The sequence below is a fragment of the Anabrus simplex genome, chromosome 8, assembly GCF_040414725.1.
Source record: "Anabrus simplex isolate iqAnaSimp1 chromosome 8, ASM4041472v1, whole genome shotgun sequence".
Lineage (NCBI taxonomy): Eukaryota > Metazoa > Arthropoda > Insecta > Orthoptera > Tettigoniidae > Anabrus > Anabrus simplex.
The window spans coordinates 241,507,395-241,528,216 of record NC_090272.1 but is presented as its reverse complement, the minus strand read 5'-3'; the positions used below and the strand labels follow the sequence as shown (position 1 = coordinate 241,528,216).

At 37.4% G+C, this 20,822-nt stretch overlaps 1 protein-coding gene across 1 annotated transcript in view; it reads right to left on the bottom strand.

The window, feature by feature from the left end:
* Nucleotides 1-20,822, bottom strand: part of Usp39 (ubiquitin specific protease 39) — a 98,619-nt gene that overhangs the window by 36,326 nt on the left and 41,471 nt on the right. The window contains exons 7-9 of the mRNA XM_067152217.2: nt 19,705-19,833; nt 19,418-19,479; nt 6,007-6,148 (exon numbers count right to left, since the gene is read on the bottom strand). Of these exons, the coding sequence (XP_067008318.1) occupies nt 6,007-6,148; nt 19,418-19,479; nt 19,705-19,833 (333 nt within the window). The remainder of the gene's footprint in view (nt 1-6,006; nt 6,149-19,417; nt 19,480-19,704; nt 19,834-20,822) is intronic.

Here is a 20,822-nt window from a genome sequence, read left to right as displayed (position 1 = left end):
CTGTTTCGGTTTCCAACTCTTGACAATCATCTACTGAATCTCTAAATTTCCTACTAAATAGGTTTGCTTTCTCAGTATCTGTTAAATAGTATTCACCCCCTTCTCCCACCATTGTAGGAATTTGGATTCCTTTTCCTTTTTGATTCCTGATATATGAATACAGCTTTTTCCATTTCCCTTTGTGGTCATTACCCTCTTGAAGTATGCCATTCATATAATTCTCTTTTGCTTCCTTTTTCACTCTATTCAGTTCCCTCATTAGGTGTTTTCTAGTTTCTCTACTCTCCCTACCCTCTTTGATTTTCCTGTTTACTATTCTACATTTTCTTTTTAATTTTCTTATTTCCCTTGTATAATAAACAGGGTCTGAGGTCATTTTACCCTTCTTAACAGGTACAAATCTCTTCTCTCCTTCCCAAATGATTCCTTTAAATTTAGCCCAAAGTGTATCCACGTTACTCCCTTCACTTATCCAACAACTGAATTGTGATTTAAGGTAAGTCCCAAATTCATCAACTTTAGTTTTTCTGTACAATTTCTTATCTTGTGTAACCCTCTTATTAAGCCTTTTTGGTACGAGTCCCACATCCATTATTACAGCCTTATGGTCTCCTATTCCTTCAATTACTTCAGTTTTATCAACAATTTCCCATGGTTTAACCAAGAATACATCTAGTAAGTTATTGAGACGAGTCGGTTCTTGTACTACTTGTGTAAATCCTCCCTCCCAAATTAACTTATTTGCCAGTTTCTGTTCATGGGCTTCACTTGCAGCTCCATTCCATTCTACTTCAGGCAAATTTAGATCTCCCCCAATTATTACCATATCATTATTATTGTTTTTACGAGTATAATCTATTATTTTCTCAAAGATTTCCATGTCTCTTTCCTCTCTTCCAGGCCTGTATGTTCCTATAATTCCCACCTCCTTCATATTATCACAAACTAATTTTATCCCTAATATTTCATCCCTTTCATCAGTAAACCATTCATGTGAACAGTAAGTTTCCTTCACCAGAATAAACACCCCCCCTACCTTTTTATCTCCTCGGTCTCTACGATAGACTGTGTACCCTTCTGGAAATACTTCTCTATTACCCACCCCTTCTTTCAACCACGGTTCTACTCCTATCACCACATCAGTCTCATAAGATTCCATCAATGTACCGAATTTTAATTGTTTATTTACTACACTTTGACAGTTTACCAAGAGCAATCTCAGACCCCCTTCCTCCCTAAAACTTGACTGTTGCAATTGGGTAACTTGAAATTCCTTACTATCCTGAGTTTCTTTTTCTAGTTGACTGAGCCAGCTTGAAGTACAGCTGGCTCTTTCTACTAGTTTTCCTGGTCAGTATTATAATACCATATAAATGGTCCGTTATTGGACATTATAAATTTTCCAGCTAACTCATTCTTGGTTGCCAGCGTTTCGCCCTCGTGTGCTAGGGTGGGCTCATCAGTTGGTACCTAGCACACCTACCAATACGCTGGCTAGTGCATACCGTGGAGGCCACTGCGTAGGCTATGGGAATCAACATCTATATCATCAGTATTATAACTCAAGGGAGTTGCCTGTTTTAAGATTAATAAAATCTAGAACAATATTTGCTATCTTTCGTTTACCTGAATTGTTTAGATGGAGGCCATGTTTTGTATAACAGTATCTCTCAAAACTGCTGCATTCAATAACCTGAGTATTCCGAAAATGTTTACAAATTTTAACAATATCTGTATTGACCTTGTCCACTTCAATGTTCACACACGAGTCTCTACTCAAATCATGCCTGTGGGGCACGTTCACTACAAAAACGTTAGTGTGGGTCAGCTTCCCTAATGTATGTTTAAGTTGTGATCTTACATTCTTGGCGTCGTCGTGAGCTACGTCGTTCGTCCCACCGATGATAAGCACTGCATCGCCGCTCCTGAAGTTCCTAGTTGATGCTTCTACGTTTTCCAGAACACTGCTGATAGAAGCTCCTGGATATATTTCTCCGGTTGCTGCTATATTCTCGTCGTTAATCACTCCCGCAATTCCCCTTCCTTGGCTATCACCAAACACAGCTACCTTCGCTGATTTAGGCCTAACTGGGTCTTGAATCTGAATTCTAGGCCTAAATTTTAAACTCGGCACGGCAACGGCAGCGGATCGCGATGATTTGGTTTCACGCGCGCGATCATTTTCTTCCAGAATTAAATTATTTAGGGCAGAAAACCTATTTCTGATGTTTATTTCCGGAATTTCAGTTGTAGATTTCTTCTTAGCCGGCCATCCACGAACTACTTGACACCACGTGCTCGAGTTTGTTACTTGTACTGGTATATCACTCGAAGAATGGTCAGTCCCAAATTCTAGCGATCGCAGTCTTTCTTTTAATTCTTGATTTTCAACTTTAAGAGTCTCATTGTCCTTTTTTAGAATGTTTATAATTTCTAATGCACTTTTATATTCTTCATCGACTGTTTTCGGTGCTTCGTCAACGCCGTCCCCAACAACAACATTCCGAACACACTGCTCACAAATCCAGTCAACATTTTCATTAGTTTTTACGTCTCTAGGGCAATTTCCGCACTTATAATGCCACCATCGATCACATGAATCACACAACATTCCATTTTTCACTAATCTTCGACATTTTCCGCACTTTTCGTCACATTTTACGGTTAATTTACTCGGAGAATAAAACACCACGTCGTCATTACCGGGCACCATTTTGAAAAAAAAAAATCATTAATTAATATCATCTTGGGATGTAACTGGCTGACGTCACACTCAGCACAGTTAGACCACAAAGAAGCTGTGGTTAACTTAATGTGGAACGAGGCTCATATTAAAGTCAATTTTGAGGGTGACATTCAGGGGAAACAGGGTGATTGTGCCATGGGGTGTGTTGTCAGGGTTTCACAAACTATCGAGGAAGCTCGAGAGAGCTTCGGGGAAGTAGAAGTTAGTGAGAACTTCGTTCTGTGTCATGTGTTGTTGAATAAGAGTCAAAAGGACGCATTATGGGAAGCTGTGAGCAAAAGTTGCTTGGAGGAAGGACGGCAAGACGAGTTGTTGGCGGTGTTGCTTGAACACGTCAATGTATTTTCAGTGAAACCTGACCGAACTCATGTGTATGAGCATTCTTTTTCTGTACCGGATAGTAGCCTTTTTAGTGGACCGAGGTATGGCATTCCACACAAGTTTTCCAAAGCAGTAGGCCAGCAAATACAAAGTATGCTATCAGACGGCATGATTGAGCCATGAAGTAATCAGAACGTAGATAACGGGAAGTCAGCCTGGTTACTGTGTCGAGGTGTTGGTGTGTTTGTGTATCAGCTGTGTGTATGTAAGAAGTGGATTTTCCGGAGTATGTCTGTAGAGAGGTGGGGGGCGTGGTGTGTTGTCTGGAGTGAGCTCACTGTACTGCTGCGCACGTGAGTAATGTCAATAGGCGCGTATGTGATACCATGGTTTTTTGTAAATGTAAAAGAATTCAGACTTGCCCAATAGGAAGACCTACATAAAAAAGTTTGTTATTGTAAAATAGAGTTATCACAGGCGAATATGTGCCATGAGAGGACTTGCGGTAGCACGGTTATATGTTCCAACGGCGTGTGGGTGAACGTGTGTAACAGTGCTTGTAGGGTCATGTGTGGGAATACACTTGGTATTGGATGACACCAGGTGAAATGATGATCTCACATATGGAATAGCGTGTGGTTGCGCCATATGTTGTTGTGCCATTTTAATCTGGTGAAGACAATCTTAAAACTGATGAACGCTTCAGTGTGAAGAAATCACAGAAGATGTGTATAGTGGTATTTTTTAGGAATGTTTTTTTGTAATTGTGTAATGTGTGAATTTTTGTTGGAAGTTGAAGGACAGTTGAACACTCGAGAGCGTGGAGGCTGAAATATATGTATACATAGTTGGCATGTTAAAGTCGAGAGGAGTGTAAATTTGACAAACTGTGAATGATGATTCGATGTATGACAAACCAGTATACTTTATATGTTGTATATAAACAGGTTGTGAGTGATTCCGACATTATGTGTTCCGCATGTCAGATTCAGAGGGGCGAATGTAATAATCGTGGTCGCCACGACATTTACATAATTTGATTGCCCACCCGAATTAATTGTATATATATATATATGTATCATGTATCATATGTAATTTTATTCATTATTAACGTCCATCATCATCATTTATGTAATTGTACGTAAGAACGAGATATAATTTTTTAATTGTAATATATTAGAATATTCCGTGGTAATGTCAAAACAGGTCTTGCGCTAACAGGCTACTTGGTGTTTCGCAATAGTCCAGGAAGGTTAATTTTGGATGGTTCTTGGAAACGTACGCAACAGCAAGAGGAAGCTACCTAATTTCGTTGTTGCGACGCTAAATTACCCTACATCACGTGCTCCTATCAGGGGGGCTTTTTCTGTCAAGGATAGACACTTCATCTATATATCGAGAGGGTAGTGACGTATATCGGCTCTCATTGGAACGAGATGTCATGTGACACCAAGGGAGGAAGTGGGAATCTGAAGAGGATTTATATAGATCTACACGGCGTGGTGAAGATCATTCCTCTTCATTCTGTATTCTGCATCCGACTCTGCTATTTGGGTGCATCGCTTACGATGTGCTTATACTCAACATTTCTTATCGGCTCTGTGAGACTTACTCAGATTATTTAGAAAGACAAGTTCAAATAATATAGAAGGACTGGATGTTTTCCGTTCTCTCTATTCAATTAATTCCGATGTGGAATTTCACATTGTAAGGCTGGTACTATGGTTTTGGTACTCAGCAAAATAGGGAGTGATAGATTCAGGGTGGAATCCATTCCATGAAGCAGATGACAAGGAGGATGCTGTTGGAAGAGGGACGACAACGATCAACCACGGAAGCAGACTACGAGAAGATCAACTCCGGTGAGCATGAGTTAGCCCTGTTATTGCAAGTCCACGAGTGTAGTATTGAATTGTAATGTCAGTCAGTAATTTTTAATTTTGATATAAAAACTCGTTTTTACGTAATTTCGTATTTTTTAGAATAAAACTTTTTGCTTTTTACATCGTTAGATAATTTGACTTTTTAGTCGGTTCCCTTTGTTTTTCCATATGGTATTTAATGGTCAGCATCCTCATACCTCACGACCGGGATAGTCTCATTAAATTATGTTTATTACTTTTTATATCTAAATTCGGTTTCAAATTCAATTTAATTTCGAAGCCTGGCGTCCAGCGTGCAACTGGTTTTAATTATCTATATCGGGTGTTTGATCCGTTACAGTGTTACTGAAAAAAATTATAACTCAATTGTATTTTATACAATGCAGTAATGGTGAAACTGGAGTCTGAGATGTGGTTTTAAAATGCTTTGATATGAATATAATTCAGATAACATACTTAGTAGAATATTTCTCGAATAGCTTGGCTGATGAAAGTTGCTGACCTGAAGGACGTTTTAACGGGAAAGTGATGGAAGTTTCATGGAAAAAATGAATTTAAAGTATAAATTTATTTAACTAGTGTATTTTATGCAGGAGTTTTTGTACAAATAAAATTATATATATTCCATTACTGTGAAGTAGGCCTACAGCCAAACTGTTTATGGTTTAATTCATTCCTGGATTTTCCGTTTTCCCATATCGTATGCTTTTTCTTTCTGGTATGATAAAACAAGCAACATTATTTTATGACTCACTAACTACTTTTATGGTTTTCACAGATGTCCTTCCAGTTTGACAGAAAATGACTGAAATAATTACAAGACCAGAGAATGTGTGGCCAGGAAAATATTTGAAGGGAAAGGATTTTTTATGTTCCATGATACAATCGAGTATAAAACACGAATGTTTATCTTTTAGAGAAAAGATTGAGTGTAAACTTTCAGAAATATGAGAAATACATACTCTTGGCTAATCTTTCTCCAGTGGATTAAAATCATAAGATTTGTATCTCCCCATCTTACGATTATTTTTGAAAAATGCAGTAAGAACAATTTACCTTATGCAAGACATGAACTCTGTAGGTCCCTTTGCCAGGCTCTCCGTCATGAACGATGTTTGCCACCAAGTCATATATAGTCCCAGTGCTGACGTACATATCCTTTACTTCTTGTGTCAGGATATCTCCAAAATCCACATTCCTGACAAACATTACCAAAATAATTAACAAATTTCACCAGATTAATCAAAGAACAGGTATCAGTCCCATTATACAATGTTCAGCAACAATATGACTTCACCAGATGTCCAGGATTCATTGCCTTCTTGATGTATAAGGAAAGAATCAGTGACCGTAGTTCTTTATAGCCAAGAGCAAACATGCAGATCATACAAAAGTAATGTATAACATTTTTATCTTTGTAGTGAAACAAGGCAGTACCCTTTCACCCTTACTTTTAATCACTGTCATGGATGAAGTCATGAAAGAAATTAAGCAGAAGAACAATATGGACATCAATGCATTTGCATTTGCAGATGATGTAGTAATTTGGGGAAATACAGAGGAGGAGGTCCAAGAGAGGCTGAACACCTGGAACAAACATTTGAAAGCACACGGATTAACAATAAATAAATCGAAAACTGTTACTATGTCTGTCAACAGGCAGAAGAAGAAAGGAAAAATAATGCTGGAAGGTACACAGCTGGAAACAGTAGACCAATATAAATATCTTGGGTGCATCATTTCAAGTGATAACAGAATACAGCACGAGATTAACAACCGCATTCAAAAATCATCTCAGTTTTACCATCAAGTTCGGAACCTCCTCTGGAACGAACAAGTTCCCTTAAGATCAAAGCAGATTCTATTCCAATCATACTTCACTCCCATAATAACATATGGCCTAGAAACCTGCACAACAACCCAAGTGGATAGCAAGTTCCTACGAACTATGGTACAGAAGACAAAAAGGGCCAGGAGGACATAGGAACAAGAGGAGTCAGCTGGGATGTCGTCTTGAGAGAAGAATGGTACATGGGCAGACAGAAGTGGAGAGAGCTCGTAAACCACACCTGGGCAACTGGAGTGGAAAACTGATGATGATGATGATGATGATGTAGTCTTTTCTTCCAGTACATGCACAGTTTTAATCATATTTTGAAATTTTATCATACAATGCAAAGATGTCTGCGACATATTCTTATTTTTCCACCAGTCACAAATAGGTGATCAAATAAAAAATGAAATGAAGTTGCTGACAAGACACTGCATGGCTCAGCAAAGTGAGAAGAAAATTGGTAGAGACTATACAGAGTGTTAGGGGTATACGTGCAGATATTTTGCTAGTCAGTAAAGAAAAATACATCCCAGAACATATGCTATGTACTTTTTACCTTGTCCTAATATTTCCTCATCAATGAGCCAAATATTTCAGGACCTAATGTGTTTTGAACGGCCGTAGTTGGAAACTCTGGTTACGTCATACTGCCCTCGTGTAGCAGAGTACAGAAGTTGTTGAACCTGTTTGTTATCGAAGGCCAAGACATGCCGCTGTGCAAGTAGGGGTGGGAGAAGCACATGCCAGACCACTTCCTGTAGTCGAAAACCACACTAGGGTACTGTGTGAGAAGTACACGTAATCCTTACTGGCGTATCCACTCTTGTACTTTCTCATATTGCCGCCGAGTGATATTTGGTACTCGTACAAACCTTTTTCTATAAAAGTAATTATTGTGTTATGTGGATTTGTTTGGACACATTTGTTGGTTGAAATGGAACTGACCTTATAACGTAATTCATAAAAAATACCTAAGGATAATTCGTTTTAAAATTGTCAAGCTTCAGGACTATAGCCAGTAGAAATTCAGTCTTTACTACGGGCTACGAAAATTAAAACAGTATGCGAGGTGGAATATCCGTACCAGTGTATACATTACAAGTTAAAAACTTCATTTTCCCGTATTGAACTGAGATTCACAATTAGAATTAAAGGAAGGTTTAACCTTTTCAATACAAAATGTGTTGTGCAGGGTGTTCACAACATATTATTTATTATATTATTAGTACCGGTTTCGACGCTTATTGCGTCATCATCAGCTAAAAAGTCACAAGTGGGCAAAGTACATCTAGAATAACCCCTAACACTCTGTATAGTCTCTACCAATTTTCTTCTTACTTTGCTGAGCCTTGCAGCGTCTTGTCGGCAACTTCCTTTCATTTTTTATTTGTCATCTGACACTCTGGTTATTCTAGATGACAGAACGGTTAATGCAGCTACCACCCTTAACAACTTAAACAAGATAGATTCTAATATAAAATTCACATTAGAATCAGAGTCTAATAACTCAATTAACTTTTTAGACCTTACAATTAAGAGACTTCCTTCTTCTTTAGAATACAATATCTACAGAAAACCAACCCAAACAGAGACTACTATCAGAAGAGACTCAACACACCCACATGCACATAAATGCGCCACTTACTACAGTATGGTAGACCGTGCACTAAAAATACCGTTATCCAAGGAAAACCTAAAGAAGGAAATGAACACCATTCGTGCCATCGCTAAATACAACGGTTATAACACCTCATTCATACAACGCATTATCAACAAATGTGAACATAGACTAAATACAACATTAACCAAAGAAAGACCTAACCCTGCCCTATTCGCCACCGTTACCTTTAACAAAAACATACACAGTGTAACTAATGTCTTCAAGAAACATAATATTAAAATTTCGTACAGAACCAGCAATAGAAACATAGATATAATTCACAATTCCAAGTCAATAAACAGATCCGACATTCACGCAAAGTCAGGTGTTTACCGTTTTCAATGCAATAACTGTTTTTCCTCATACATCAGACAGACCGGGCGAAGCTTCAAAGTTAGATACTTAGAACACGTCAACGCCACCAGATATAATAGATTTTCTGCAATAGGCCAACACATACATGACTTAAAGCATAATTTTACTACTATAGAACAAGACCTAGAAATTCTCAAAAACATAAACAAAGGCCCTTTACTCGACGTTACGGAGAACTGTTTCATTCACCTAGACCAATTTTTTAATTCTAATCTAAACCTTAACGAAATTTCAGAAAAATCCAATATCCTTTTCGACTTCCTAATCGAAGTCTTTAGAGGTATCAAATTCACGGGAGGAAAATCGATCTTTCACACTCTCCACAGCACTCTTTTACGTCCCACACCACTACCACTCCGCCCTCCTGACCTGCCTTGAACTCCGCCTCCCTACCCTTTCCTCACCCCTTCCCCCTCTCCCCACCATCTTTCCTCCCCTCTCACTCCACCTTCGCACTCATTCTACTTAGTCACACCCATCTCACTCGTCCACAACTCTTCTCACACTACACACACAGCATGCTGAACAAGGTGAGTCTCATATTCTATCATCCTTGGCCGCAATCCTATTTTAGATTTCCATTTCACTAGCTTCGTTTTTCTTTCCTTTCTTTTACGATTCACCACCCTTGTTGAGCTGAGACAACTTTAAAGATCAAGCTTATTCAATCGCTTAACATCAGGTGTCCCGGCCTTAGACAAAAACCTTTTGATGGTCTTGCCAACCTCACATAACATCGGACCCGGACTTATGTGTCTCCAATGAACAACAACAGAAGAGTGGACAATTTTACTACATCGTTTTATTATCACATTCAGATTTTTATGTTCAATCATCAGACCAATTTTATTGCACAATACTCACCTATTTTATTAGACTATAACGCTTTTATGTGTCACATTATATCATCATATTTTACTCATTTTTCTTTTATCCTTTAAGGAGAAAAGCAGCCATCATTTGTAGTTTGCCATGTAAGAATTATTTATACAACTTTTGTGATATGTACTTTGCCCACTTGTGATTTTTTAGCTGATGATGACGCAATAAGCGTCGAAACCGGTACTAATAATATAATAAATAATATGTTGTGAACACCCTGCACAACACATTTTGTATTGAAAAGGTTGAACCTTCCTTTAATTCTAATTGTGAAAACCAGCGTATACATGCGAATCAAGAGTTGTGTAGTTGCGTTTGATTTATAAGACGTCAATGACATTACTCACTGCAAGAGCGTAGCGTGGTTTTCTACTTAGAGGAACCTGGCAACTAAAACATGTTATTGAATTCATTTGCGATTATTGTTAAAACTCACACAGTAGTTTTTTTTTAGCATTTTAACTATTAATTAATGTTTATGAAGGCATTTAAGTAAAATATTGCTTATCCCACTCCTTGTAAACTAGATCAACTCTTCGGTTTTTCTTGGATAAGTAATGTAAGAATTAAGAAAACAAAATGCACCTGAGATAGTCAACATCTCAGAGAGAGAAAGAGAGAGAGAAAATGAATATTAAATCATTCTGAATGTCGGGGGAAGTACCATGAAAAACTACTATAGTGTCCGAGTAAGTTCGAAGTTGATTGTAATGTGCCAGGATGTTCAAAATCTGAACATAGATATCTTGGTTGAAATATACAATACTTTCTTTTTTTTGACCCCTGAAGTAAGTCCCTGAGAGTCTAGCAGGTAAACAGTAATTAAAAGAGACACCATTTTCCTGTTCTGTTTACGGGTTCCGCTGTGCTTCCTCATACCTATTTTATGCTGCTCTCTTAAACAAAAGCCGGGCTGAATGGCTCAGATGGTTGAGGTGCTGGTTTTCTGACCCCAACTTGGTAGGTTCGATCCTGGCTCACTCGGGTGTTATTTGAAGGTGCTCAAATACGTCAGCCTCGTGTGGGCAGATTTACTGGCACGTAAAAGAACTCCTGCGTGACTAAATTCCGGCACCTCAAAGTCTCCAAAAACCGTCAAAGTACTGTAGTTAGTGGGACGTAAAGCAAATAACATTCTTGTTAAATGTGCCACAGGGTATTTGTAACAGAAGGCGTATTACTGGACAATACGTGCCGATAGGTAAAATGACGACTGTAATTGACCCGCTTCATTAGAGTTTCCATAATAATAATGTTGCTACTACTACTACTACCACCAATAATAATAATAATAATAATAATAATAATAATAATAGTGGCTTTTACGTTCCACTAACTACTTTTGATGGTTTTCAGAGACGCCGAGGTGGCAGAATTTTGTCCCTCAGGAGTTCTTTCACATTCTAGTAAATCTACCGATAAGAGATTGACATATTTCAGCATCTTCAAAGACCACCGAAGTGAGCCGGATCGAACCTGTCAAGTTGGGGTCAGAAGGCCAGCACTTTATCGTCTGAGCTATTCAGCTGGGAATTACGTAGACCTTAGAGCAAGTTGGTCGTTTGGTTAGGGGCGCGCATCTGTGAGCTTGCATTCGGAAGATAGTGCATTCGAACTCCACTGTCGGCAACCCTGGAGATAGTTTTCCAAGGTTCCCCATCTTCACATGAGGAAAATGTTGGGGATATACCTTAATTAAGGTCACGACCACTTATTTTCTACTCCTAGCCCTTTTCTGTCCCATCTAAGATCTATGTTTGTCGGTGCGACGTAAAGCCAATTGTACGTTATTGTCGACTGTTGGCTTCTTACTCCAAGTGTTATAGCTGTATGTTTGAGTTGGAGGTGGAACTATATAGTTCAGTTAATAACGTAACAAATTACCCTCACCATCGTCTAATGATTCAACTGTCACACATCTGTTTCGACTAGAATGTCAATCAACCCACATTCTTAACATCATTGCAGCATTGCATCAAATTGAGATGGTCCATTAAGGTCCTATTAAAACATCGTTCTTCAACTTCAACTTCGTATTTTTGATTAAACTGAACCACATCACCATATGCCATTGACTTTCGACTTATCTCTTGTAAACAAATAATTGCTGGTCAGTTGACCATATTTCATTATTATTTTATTCTACATTATTTATTAAATACGATTTTTATTGTCTTTTTCGTTGTAACCGCTGGTCGGCCAACATAATTTTTTAGCAATCCTATCTCTCGTTCATAACAGACTGTTGCTTTGTTCATTTTAATTATAATAGAAGCCTTCCAATGCTTCTTGTCATTATTCCGTATTGAAAAATAGCTAATCACAAAGTTTATACAAGGAGTAATTTTAATACCACCTATTCAATACAAATTTATTCCACTATAGTGTGGTTAAATACACATGGACATTATCAGAAATTTGAAGGGTACATGTTTCTACCACTGTTTATTGGGCATCATCAGCCTCAATCAATCTTAAAACACACATGGTCTAAGGAGTCATAACTTACGTAAAACGTATTGATGAATATTTACAAATGTTAATACTGTGGATGCAAAATGTTTACAGTACAAAAATATTGAATAAAACAGAACTATACTAAAATCACTTTGAAAAATTGAAATGGATCTTTTTGCGTATTACTAGCACATCCAGGAACGGTAGTTTTCCGTCTACTATTTCCATGGTGAACTGAATATTTACGTGTATGGAGTTGAGATGAAAAAACTTCAAACTTCAAACAGACTAACGCTGCAGATACATTAGGACATACATTAGATCTTGAGAATAAATTGACAACATTGATTACTAAGGACATCCACGTCTACAGGAGGCATTTTCTGGTTACACAAAATTGTCGTCCAGCCTACCTTCTTTTATTTGATATTTCAGCAGCGTTTTATGGCAAATTCTTCAACGTTTTTTAGCACTTCACGACATACCACGATTTTTATCCAACTTTCCAAGACGTCTTAAACTATACCGCCTTCAATTCAACTACTTATTTCCATCCCTATTTTTAATTTTGGCCTCAAACATAAGCATATACTGTCTCTTTTAACCATCTTGTTCTTATCATGTTGACGCCTTATTTTTGATATTCTGTTTTCCTAATGTAATATGTATTGTTCAAGCTTTTCATCAAAAAGATCCATTTCTGTGTCAGACATGGATTACTTTTTAAAAACAATGTGTGACTATTACTTTCAGATGAACATTTCAATTTTTCAAAGTGATTTTAGTATAGTTCTGTTTTATTCAATAGTTTTGTACTGTAAACATTTTGCATCCACAGTATTAACATTTGTAAATATTCATCAATACGTTTTACGTAAGTTATGACTCCTTAGACCATGTGTGTTTTAAGATTGATTGAGGCTGATGATGCCCAATAAACAGTGGTAGAAACATATACCCTTCAAATTTCTGGTAATTTCCATGTGTATTTAACCCCACTATAGTGGAATAATTTGTATTGAATAGGTGGTATTAAAATTACTCCTTGTATAAACTTTGTGAACAGATAGGTCTTACAGTGACATATATCTAAGGGCTAGGATTGGGAAGGAAGCAACCGTGGTCTTAATTAAGGTACAGCCCCAGCATTTGCCTGGTGTGAACATGACAAACCATGGAAAACCATCTGTAGGGCTGTCGACAGAGGGGTTTGAACCCACTATATCCCACTCATGGGCTGTGGAACATCCCCATTCAGTAGGATGTGCAGGACAACGGTCCCATTTTTTAATCCAGAGCAATTAACTGCTATCGGAAAAGATCTGAGGTCATCCAAGCTTTATGGTTGACATTGTAGGCAGTAGTTAATGATCGCATATTCTTGAAGCAACGAGGCTTTTTAGATTTCCCTATCACATAAGTGTGGAGCTTTTCAGAGCCATCAGCATTGGTTTCCAACATCACCGTGAGCCTCATCTGGCTGTGTTTCCCACCATGGCATATATCTCCTCTGAATGCCAAAGTCTTGCTGGGCAACACACTGAAAAACAGTCCAGTTTCATCTAGGTTTAAAATGTTCCTGGGTTCGTAATCCTTGGTCAGCTCCTGCAATCTTCTATCGATCCATTCTTCCACAGTTTCATCACCAACTGCATTAGATTCCCCACAAACAGTTTTATAGGTTAGGTTATACCTTTTCCTAAACTGGTCGATCCAGCCATTGGACGCGCTGAAATTTTCAATGCCAAGAATGTTTGCCACTTTAAGCGCCTTTTCCCTTAAGAGCACACCATCAATTGGAATGCCTGCAGCTCTTGAGGTTTCAAACCAACTTTTTATAATTTTTTCCATTTTCTCATATTTGCAGTATGACGCATACTTGAGTTTCTTGAAGCACTTGATGTAATGCTTCCTCTGTTTCCACAATTGTATTCAGCGTGGATACAGGAAGCTGCAATTCCCATGCCAATGAAACACGTGTTCCGCGATACGAATCAACCTTTTCTAATATTCAAACTTTCTCATCCATAGTGAAAGTTTTTCTTTCCTTCTTTTTTTTTTTTCCATTATTAGCAGGAAAACAATAAAGCAATAACAAAGAAGGATTAACAAATACACAAAACGAGAAAGGAAGATCATGGCAATTCACTTTGACCGCTCGACTCACTCACATAACAAGAACAAAAAACACAACAAATAACAAAAAATAAATGTGATGAATCAGCGATAATAACTTTAAAAACTCCAACAACAAACACAAGTGTAAAACAATAACCGTGAAATAACGAACTCGGGCAAAACAAACACTGAATCACTTGATACCGTCTCCTTCTTGTGGATTATACTGTACTTGGCAATAAAGCAAACAACAGATATCTTCTTCTTCTTCTTCTTCTTTTGCGGTTTTGTTGGGCTCTGCATTTTGCCATTACCCAGATACTGTATGTGCGATATTATACTGTACATGTTTTTTTATTTCTATTCAGTGTTTGTTCACTTGCATTCAAAAGTCATAGGATTATGGTGGAAAGTTTGTGTGTATGTGAGATTTAGAGAGTTAATTCAAATTGTCAGATTTGAAAATAAGGTTTAGGACGTTGTGGAAAACACCTGATATCAAAGAATGCGCTGCGGTGGTTAAGCGGAAGTTCAATACTGAGAGTTCTGAAAGTTATTATTAAACCATGGTTGTATGATTTGGTAGTCATGCCATGGTTACTCAAAGCGTTTTAGGTTAGTTGCGATGCCATTTTACCTTGAATTTTTTCCTCTCGAACAGCCTGTCATGGCGTAAATGGCGGAAAGCATAAAATGTCACAAACTTACATTTGAGGATTTTTAATATACTGTGAGCATAGGAAATCTCAGAGGACCAACAAAAAATGTTGTAAAAGATGGGAAAACGTAAAAGCCGGGAACGTAAATGTGGGGGTAATACTGTATTTACGAGGATGTGCGTTTCGGCAAAAGTAAATTTTATATTTCTAATTAATGCCACTATGCAGTGTAGGATCATTAATTCTATTATTAATTCACTTTATTGTTGCTAATTTAATAAGTAGTTAGTTTCTTTTTTTTTCCCAGATAATGTTAGAATAGTAACTAGCAAGCATTTATCTCACTTTAGTGTAAGTACTTAGTAGGAAGTTGTAACGAAGTCAAATAAATATACAGTATAATCCCGAATACCACCCATACCCTAAATTTGAGACGGCAAAATACGGTAAAAAATTAAAACTTACATACCTATTTAATTTTCTTCATATTTACCACAAATATAAATTCAAACAGCTTACAATTAATAAAATCATCACAAAAATCGTAAATAAAATCAGTCCAATACTCAGATCATTCACAATTCACCGTCGTCATCTGAAGTTTCACCATAAGAATTTGCACAATTTATTAAAATTTGTATCCACCTTATTCAATACATTAAAATGTTGTTAAGATTAAATTACAACATATATTTTATCAGAACTAGTTTCAACGCCTTATTTTGCGTCATCATCAGCTGAAATACATTCTAGGAAATATTTGACAAACATATAAGTTTATCTACATCACAAAAAAAACAAATTTTAAAAACATATTGATGATTTAAAAACATGTTGTAATTAAACTATTTCAAGTCCATATTATCTAAGACTTGCAAGTATTAAACTTTGAATTGATAAAATCCAATGTAAGATAGTTTATATTATCGTGGGTTTAACAAAAACAACCACTGAAAACGCAATCTTCTTAAAAAACATTAGGTCTGTTTGACACTTTATAAAAAAAAAATTTCATGTAGAACTGTATAAAAACTAATTCAATAAAATCAATAAAATCTCCAAGCTGTTATATTGTAGCAATCGTAGTGAGGTGGAAAATGAGAAGCCGGTGCTTTTAGATGTTAACAATTATCTCATTCCCAGTTCAATGCGGACCTGAAACATCTAAACATCTGTTAACATCTAAAAGCACCGGCTTCTCATTTTCCACCTCACTACGTTTGCTAAAATATAACAGCTTGGAGATTTTATTGATTTTATTGAATTAGTTTTAATACAGTTCTACATGAAATTTTTTTTATAAAGTGTCAAACAGAGGTAATGTTTTTTAAGAAGATTGTGTTTTCAGTGGTTGTTTTTGTTAAACCCACGATAATATAAACTATCTTACATCGGATTTTATCAATTCAAAGTTTAATACTTGCAAGTCTTAGATAATATGGACTTGAAATAGTTTAATTACAACATGTTTTTAAATCATCAATATGTTTTTAAAATTTGTTTTATGTGACGTAGATAAACTTATAAGTTTGCCAAATATTTCCTAGAATGTATTTCAGCTGATGATGACGCAAAATAAGGCGTTGAAACTAGTTCTGATAAAATATATGTTGTAATTTCATCTTAACAACATTTTAATGTATTGAATAAGGTGGATACGAATTTTAATAAATTGTAATCTTGGTTCAATATGGACGAATTATGAAATTTATCTACTTAACATAAGAATTTTCGTCGCTGGCATCTTTTCATAAATAGTCGTCCTCACTACCGTCCACTGAATTTGAAATTCCACATTTCTTAAAGCTTTTGGACACCAGATCATTGGGAATGCACACCCATGCAGTCTTGATCCAGCTGCATGTTAGTCCCACTTCAGGCCTCTTCACTCGTCCGGTTGGTGTTAACGCAGGATCACCATCAGACATCCATTCGGTGTACAACTGTTTCATGGCAGTTTTGAAAGGCCGGTTCATGCACACAACCAACGGCTGTAGAATAGAAGCGAGTCCTCCAGAAATTATCGCAAGATCGGTTTTTCCTTTCCCCATCATATCTTTCACGGCGTCAGTTGTATGTCCTCGGTAACTGTCCAACAAAAGCATGTTTCGTTTTTGTAACAAAGCTCCCGGGCGACCTTGCCAAACGTAGTTCACCCAGTCCTCAACTAACGCACTGTCCATCCAGCCGGACTCATGTGTTTTAACAGTAACAACGGATGGCAAGTTTCCTTTCGGAAGAGTTTTCCTTTTCAGAACCACATATGGAGGTAGTTTGGTTCCATCTGCTAATACGCACAGCATTACTGAGCATCGCTGCTTTTCGTTACCACCTGTTCTGATGGTTACACTTTTAGAACCCTTCGTATCCGCTGTATTTTCCAACTGCATTTCAAAATAGACAGGTGTCTGGTCAGCATTCCCAATTTGCGACAGAAAAGAAGAATTTTGCTTTAACAAATGAATAATGTGATGCTGAAAGGCTGTTAATTTTCCTTCATACGCCCCAGGGAGATGTCGTGAAAAAGACTTATGTCTCCCAATGCACAATCCGTTTCTCTGATAAAAGTTTCAGATCCATCCGCGGCTTGCAGTAAAACCCTGTGTTTTGGTTCTTTTGAGATCTCTAGTGCTTTCAATTGACACATTTCACTAGAAACACCATATCCTAACTCATTTTTTTCTATCACAAATTTGTGGAGTCGAAACACTGCACTCCGCCCGCGGAACGCTCTGTGATCGCCATTACTTTTTAGAACTATTTCCTTCTTCTTCTTCTTCTGCCAATTACAAATACATGATTCATCATATCATACTTTCTGCCAACAGCACGATTTCCGTATATTTCAGCTTCGTTTACAACTTTTTAGTTTCTCACGCACAGTAAATGAACGCAGCCGCCGGTTTCAATCCATCGCTTACTATCGAGACATTACTTTCACGGGACAGATAGGGAACTTGAATGTGTGCAAGGCAGACTTCTGTAACCAACAGCCTCAACTCTCGCAAAGTACGATATCCCGCGAGATCAGCTGTTCGCGCACCCAGCATGTCAGCAACACTTGTGAAACAAATGACGATCAAGCATCCGCAGCAGCGGCTTTCATATTTACCCATATTCTTTGATTTACTGTATTTCATCACCTTACATTTCACGGTTACATGCCATTGTAACCGTATTGAGAAAAAATCAATCTTGTTTTCTAGAATGCAACTAAAACACAATAAGACCTGAATGCCCGTTTACATGTGGTATACTGAGTACGGTAACCTATTCAAATCTATTACAATACTCCATGTAAACGTAGTAAACATTCACGAGAATGAACGGCTTGAATAACCAAGATTTAGAACCAATATTTTGGGGAGAAAAGTGTGGGTGGTACTCGGGATTATACGGTAATCGTCTTAACATGCTCATTCGATGGACGAATCACCATGAACAACGATGTATACCTTTACTCCATATGTGCAAGCTTTTGACACGCACTCTAATGATTAGGAAACATGTACTATCACGTCTAGTACCCTACTGACTAACATTTAGAAGGTAAAAATATGTAGGAGTATTGGGACTTGAACCCATAAATAACTGCAAGACAGCATCAAACGATGTTGCCGTAACGACTACGGCTACCTATGAAATTTGCTGTTAAATTGCTTGCGTGCAACTCATATAGTAAGTAGCAACAACTTGCTAGTTGGGAAACCTTTAAAAGTTCTGTGATAGCTGGATGGAAACGTGATATATTTTATAAATATATACATAGATTACATTATAACAACTTATTTTACGTACAGCACCAATGGCCGTAGCCGTGCTGAAACACCGGATCCCGTGAGATCTCTGAAGTTAAGCAACATTGGGCGTGGTCAGGAGTTGGATGGGTTGCCACGCGCTGTTGGTGGGGGGTAAGGGAATGGAGGAGCGGAAAGGAACTGGCCACCCTACCGCACGTAAACTCCAGCTCAGGAACACCTCTGCGGAGGTTTGGACCTGCCTTCGGGCAGAATAACCCTTACCCTTACGTACAGCATCATGCAGATGTAGATTCATCTTGATTCTTACAGCAGCATCCCCGACATGAACAAAGTCCCAGATAAGAGCGTTAACCGCCTCTCCAACTTCAGCATAGCTAAACTCGAGAATATTCTCCCGGATTCCACCTAAACGTAAGTCGTAGTACGCGTTTTCAACCAAACTTCCAGATAAAAGGACAAACTGCCACATACACTTAAAATGCACTTCTATCTGGCTGTTGTAGTACAGGCCCTCAGTCATACGGATTTATATGTAATGCAATCTAATACCTAAATTAAGTTGAATGAGGAGCGTTTGATGAGGACAGCACACCAGACAGTAAAATGTAATAAACAAAACCCACGCCAGTCGGTAAAAGTTTGCCATCCCGGGTCTAGATCATCAACCCTAACATGAATGTACCATATTCTGCCTTAGTTTGAAGATATAAGCAATACTTACTTCACAGGGAAGTTCACAATTGTAGGATTCTTTTCTATGAAGAATGTGTTCTTTGTAAATCTCTGCAATTAAAAACAGTAATAAAAATTAGGAAATAGGGTTTTGAAGCAAGCAGGACAATCACTAACAATGAGAAAATCATGATACAATATAGAAATTAATAGTAAAATATTATTACAAATTTATCTCTTGGACATTCAAAATGAAAATATTTTGTTGTACAGTAAATATATTATGGTTTTCCTTTTAAACTATAAAGAACATTATATCTGATTGGCAACACTTACCTTTATGTATAGAATAAGGTACGGTGGTAAGTCTGTTATTTCAAACCTCTTCATAAAATTCTCCTTATAAGTTTTATACTCCTTTTCAGTTTGTGCATTGAATTTCTGGAGAAGGGTGTATAAATTCACCTGCAAGAAAGAAATACACTTTATTCCTGCCTTTCCACCAAAACAAGTCTGCTAATTACAGAACTGGAAAAATTTTACTCTACAGTCATCAGTCCAAAGACTAAATTAATGCAGCCGTCCATGCCACCCTAACCTGTGTTAACCATTTCATTTCTACATTAACTATTTCATCCTTCATCTGGTCGTATTCAGCCTTGGTCTACACCTATCATTCTTACTTCCCGTATTTGAATCAAAAACTAACTGAACAAGTCCTCAGTGTCTTAAGATATGTCCTATCATTCTACTGTATCTCTTCTTCTGGTCAAATTTAGCCAAATCGATCTCCTCTCACCAATTCGGTTCAGTATCTCTTCATTCGTGATTCAATATATCCATCTCACTTTCAACATCTTCGGTAACACCACATTTCAAAAGCTTCTATTCTCTTTCCTTCTGAGCTAGTTATTGTCCTTGTTTCACTTCCGTACCATGCACTGCTCCAGAAGAATGTCATCAAAAACATCTTTCTAATTCCTTTATCAATGTTTGAACTGAGCAAATTTCTTTTCTTAAGAGAGCTCTTCCTTGCTTGTGTTAGCATGCATTGTATGTCGTCCTTACTTCTGCCATCAATAATTATTCTACCACCCAAGTAACAATATTCATCTACTTGTTCTAAGATTTCATTTCCAAATCTAACATTTCCTGTGTCACCAGACTTCGTTCAATTGCACATCACTACTTTTATTTTCATCTTGTACTCCAAGATTGTGTCCATACCAATCAGCAATTTTTCTAGATCTTCAGCACAGTCAGATAAAATAACAATATCATCAGCCCTTCTTGCACCATGCTTCACTTCTACCATCTACACCTAATTTTAGCCTATCCATTTCGCTCTCCAGATTCTCTAACCTACCACAAACTTCACATTCCATGCTCCAACTTGCAAAATGTCAGTATTCATCTTTCTGACTGCTCCTCTTGTGTAGTCACCACCTGGAGAT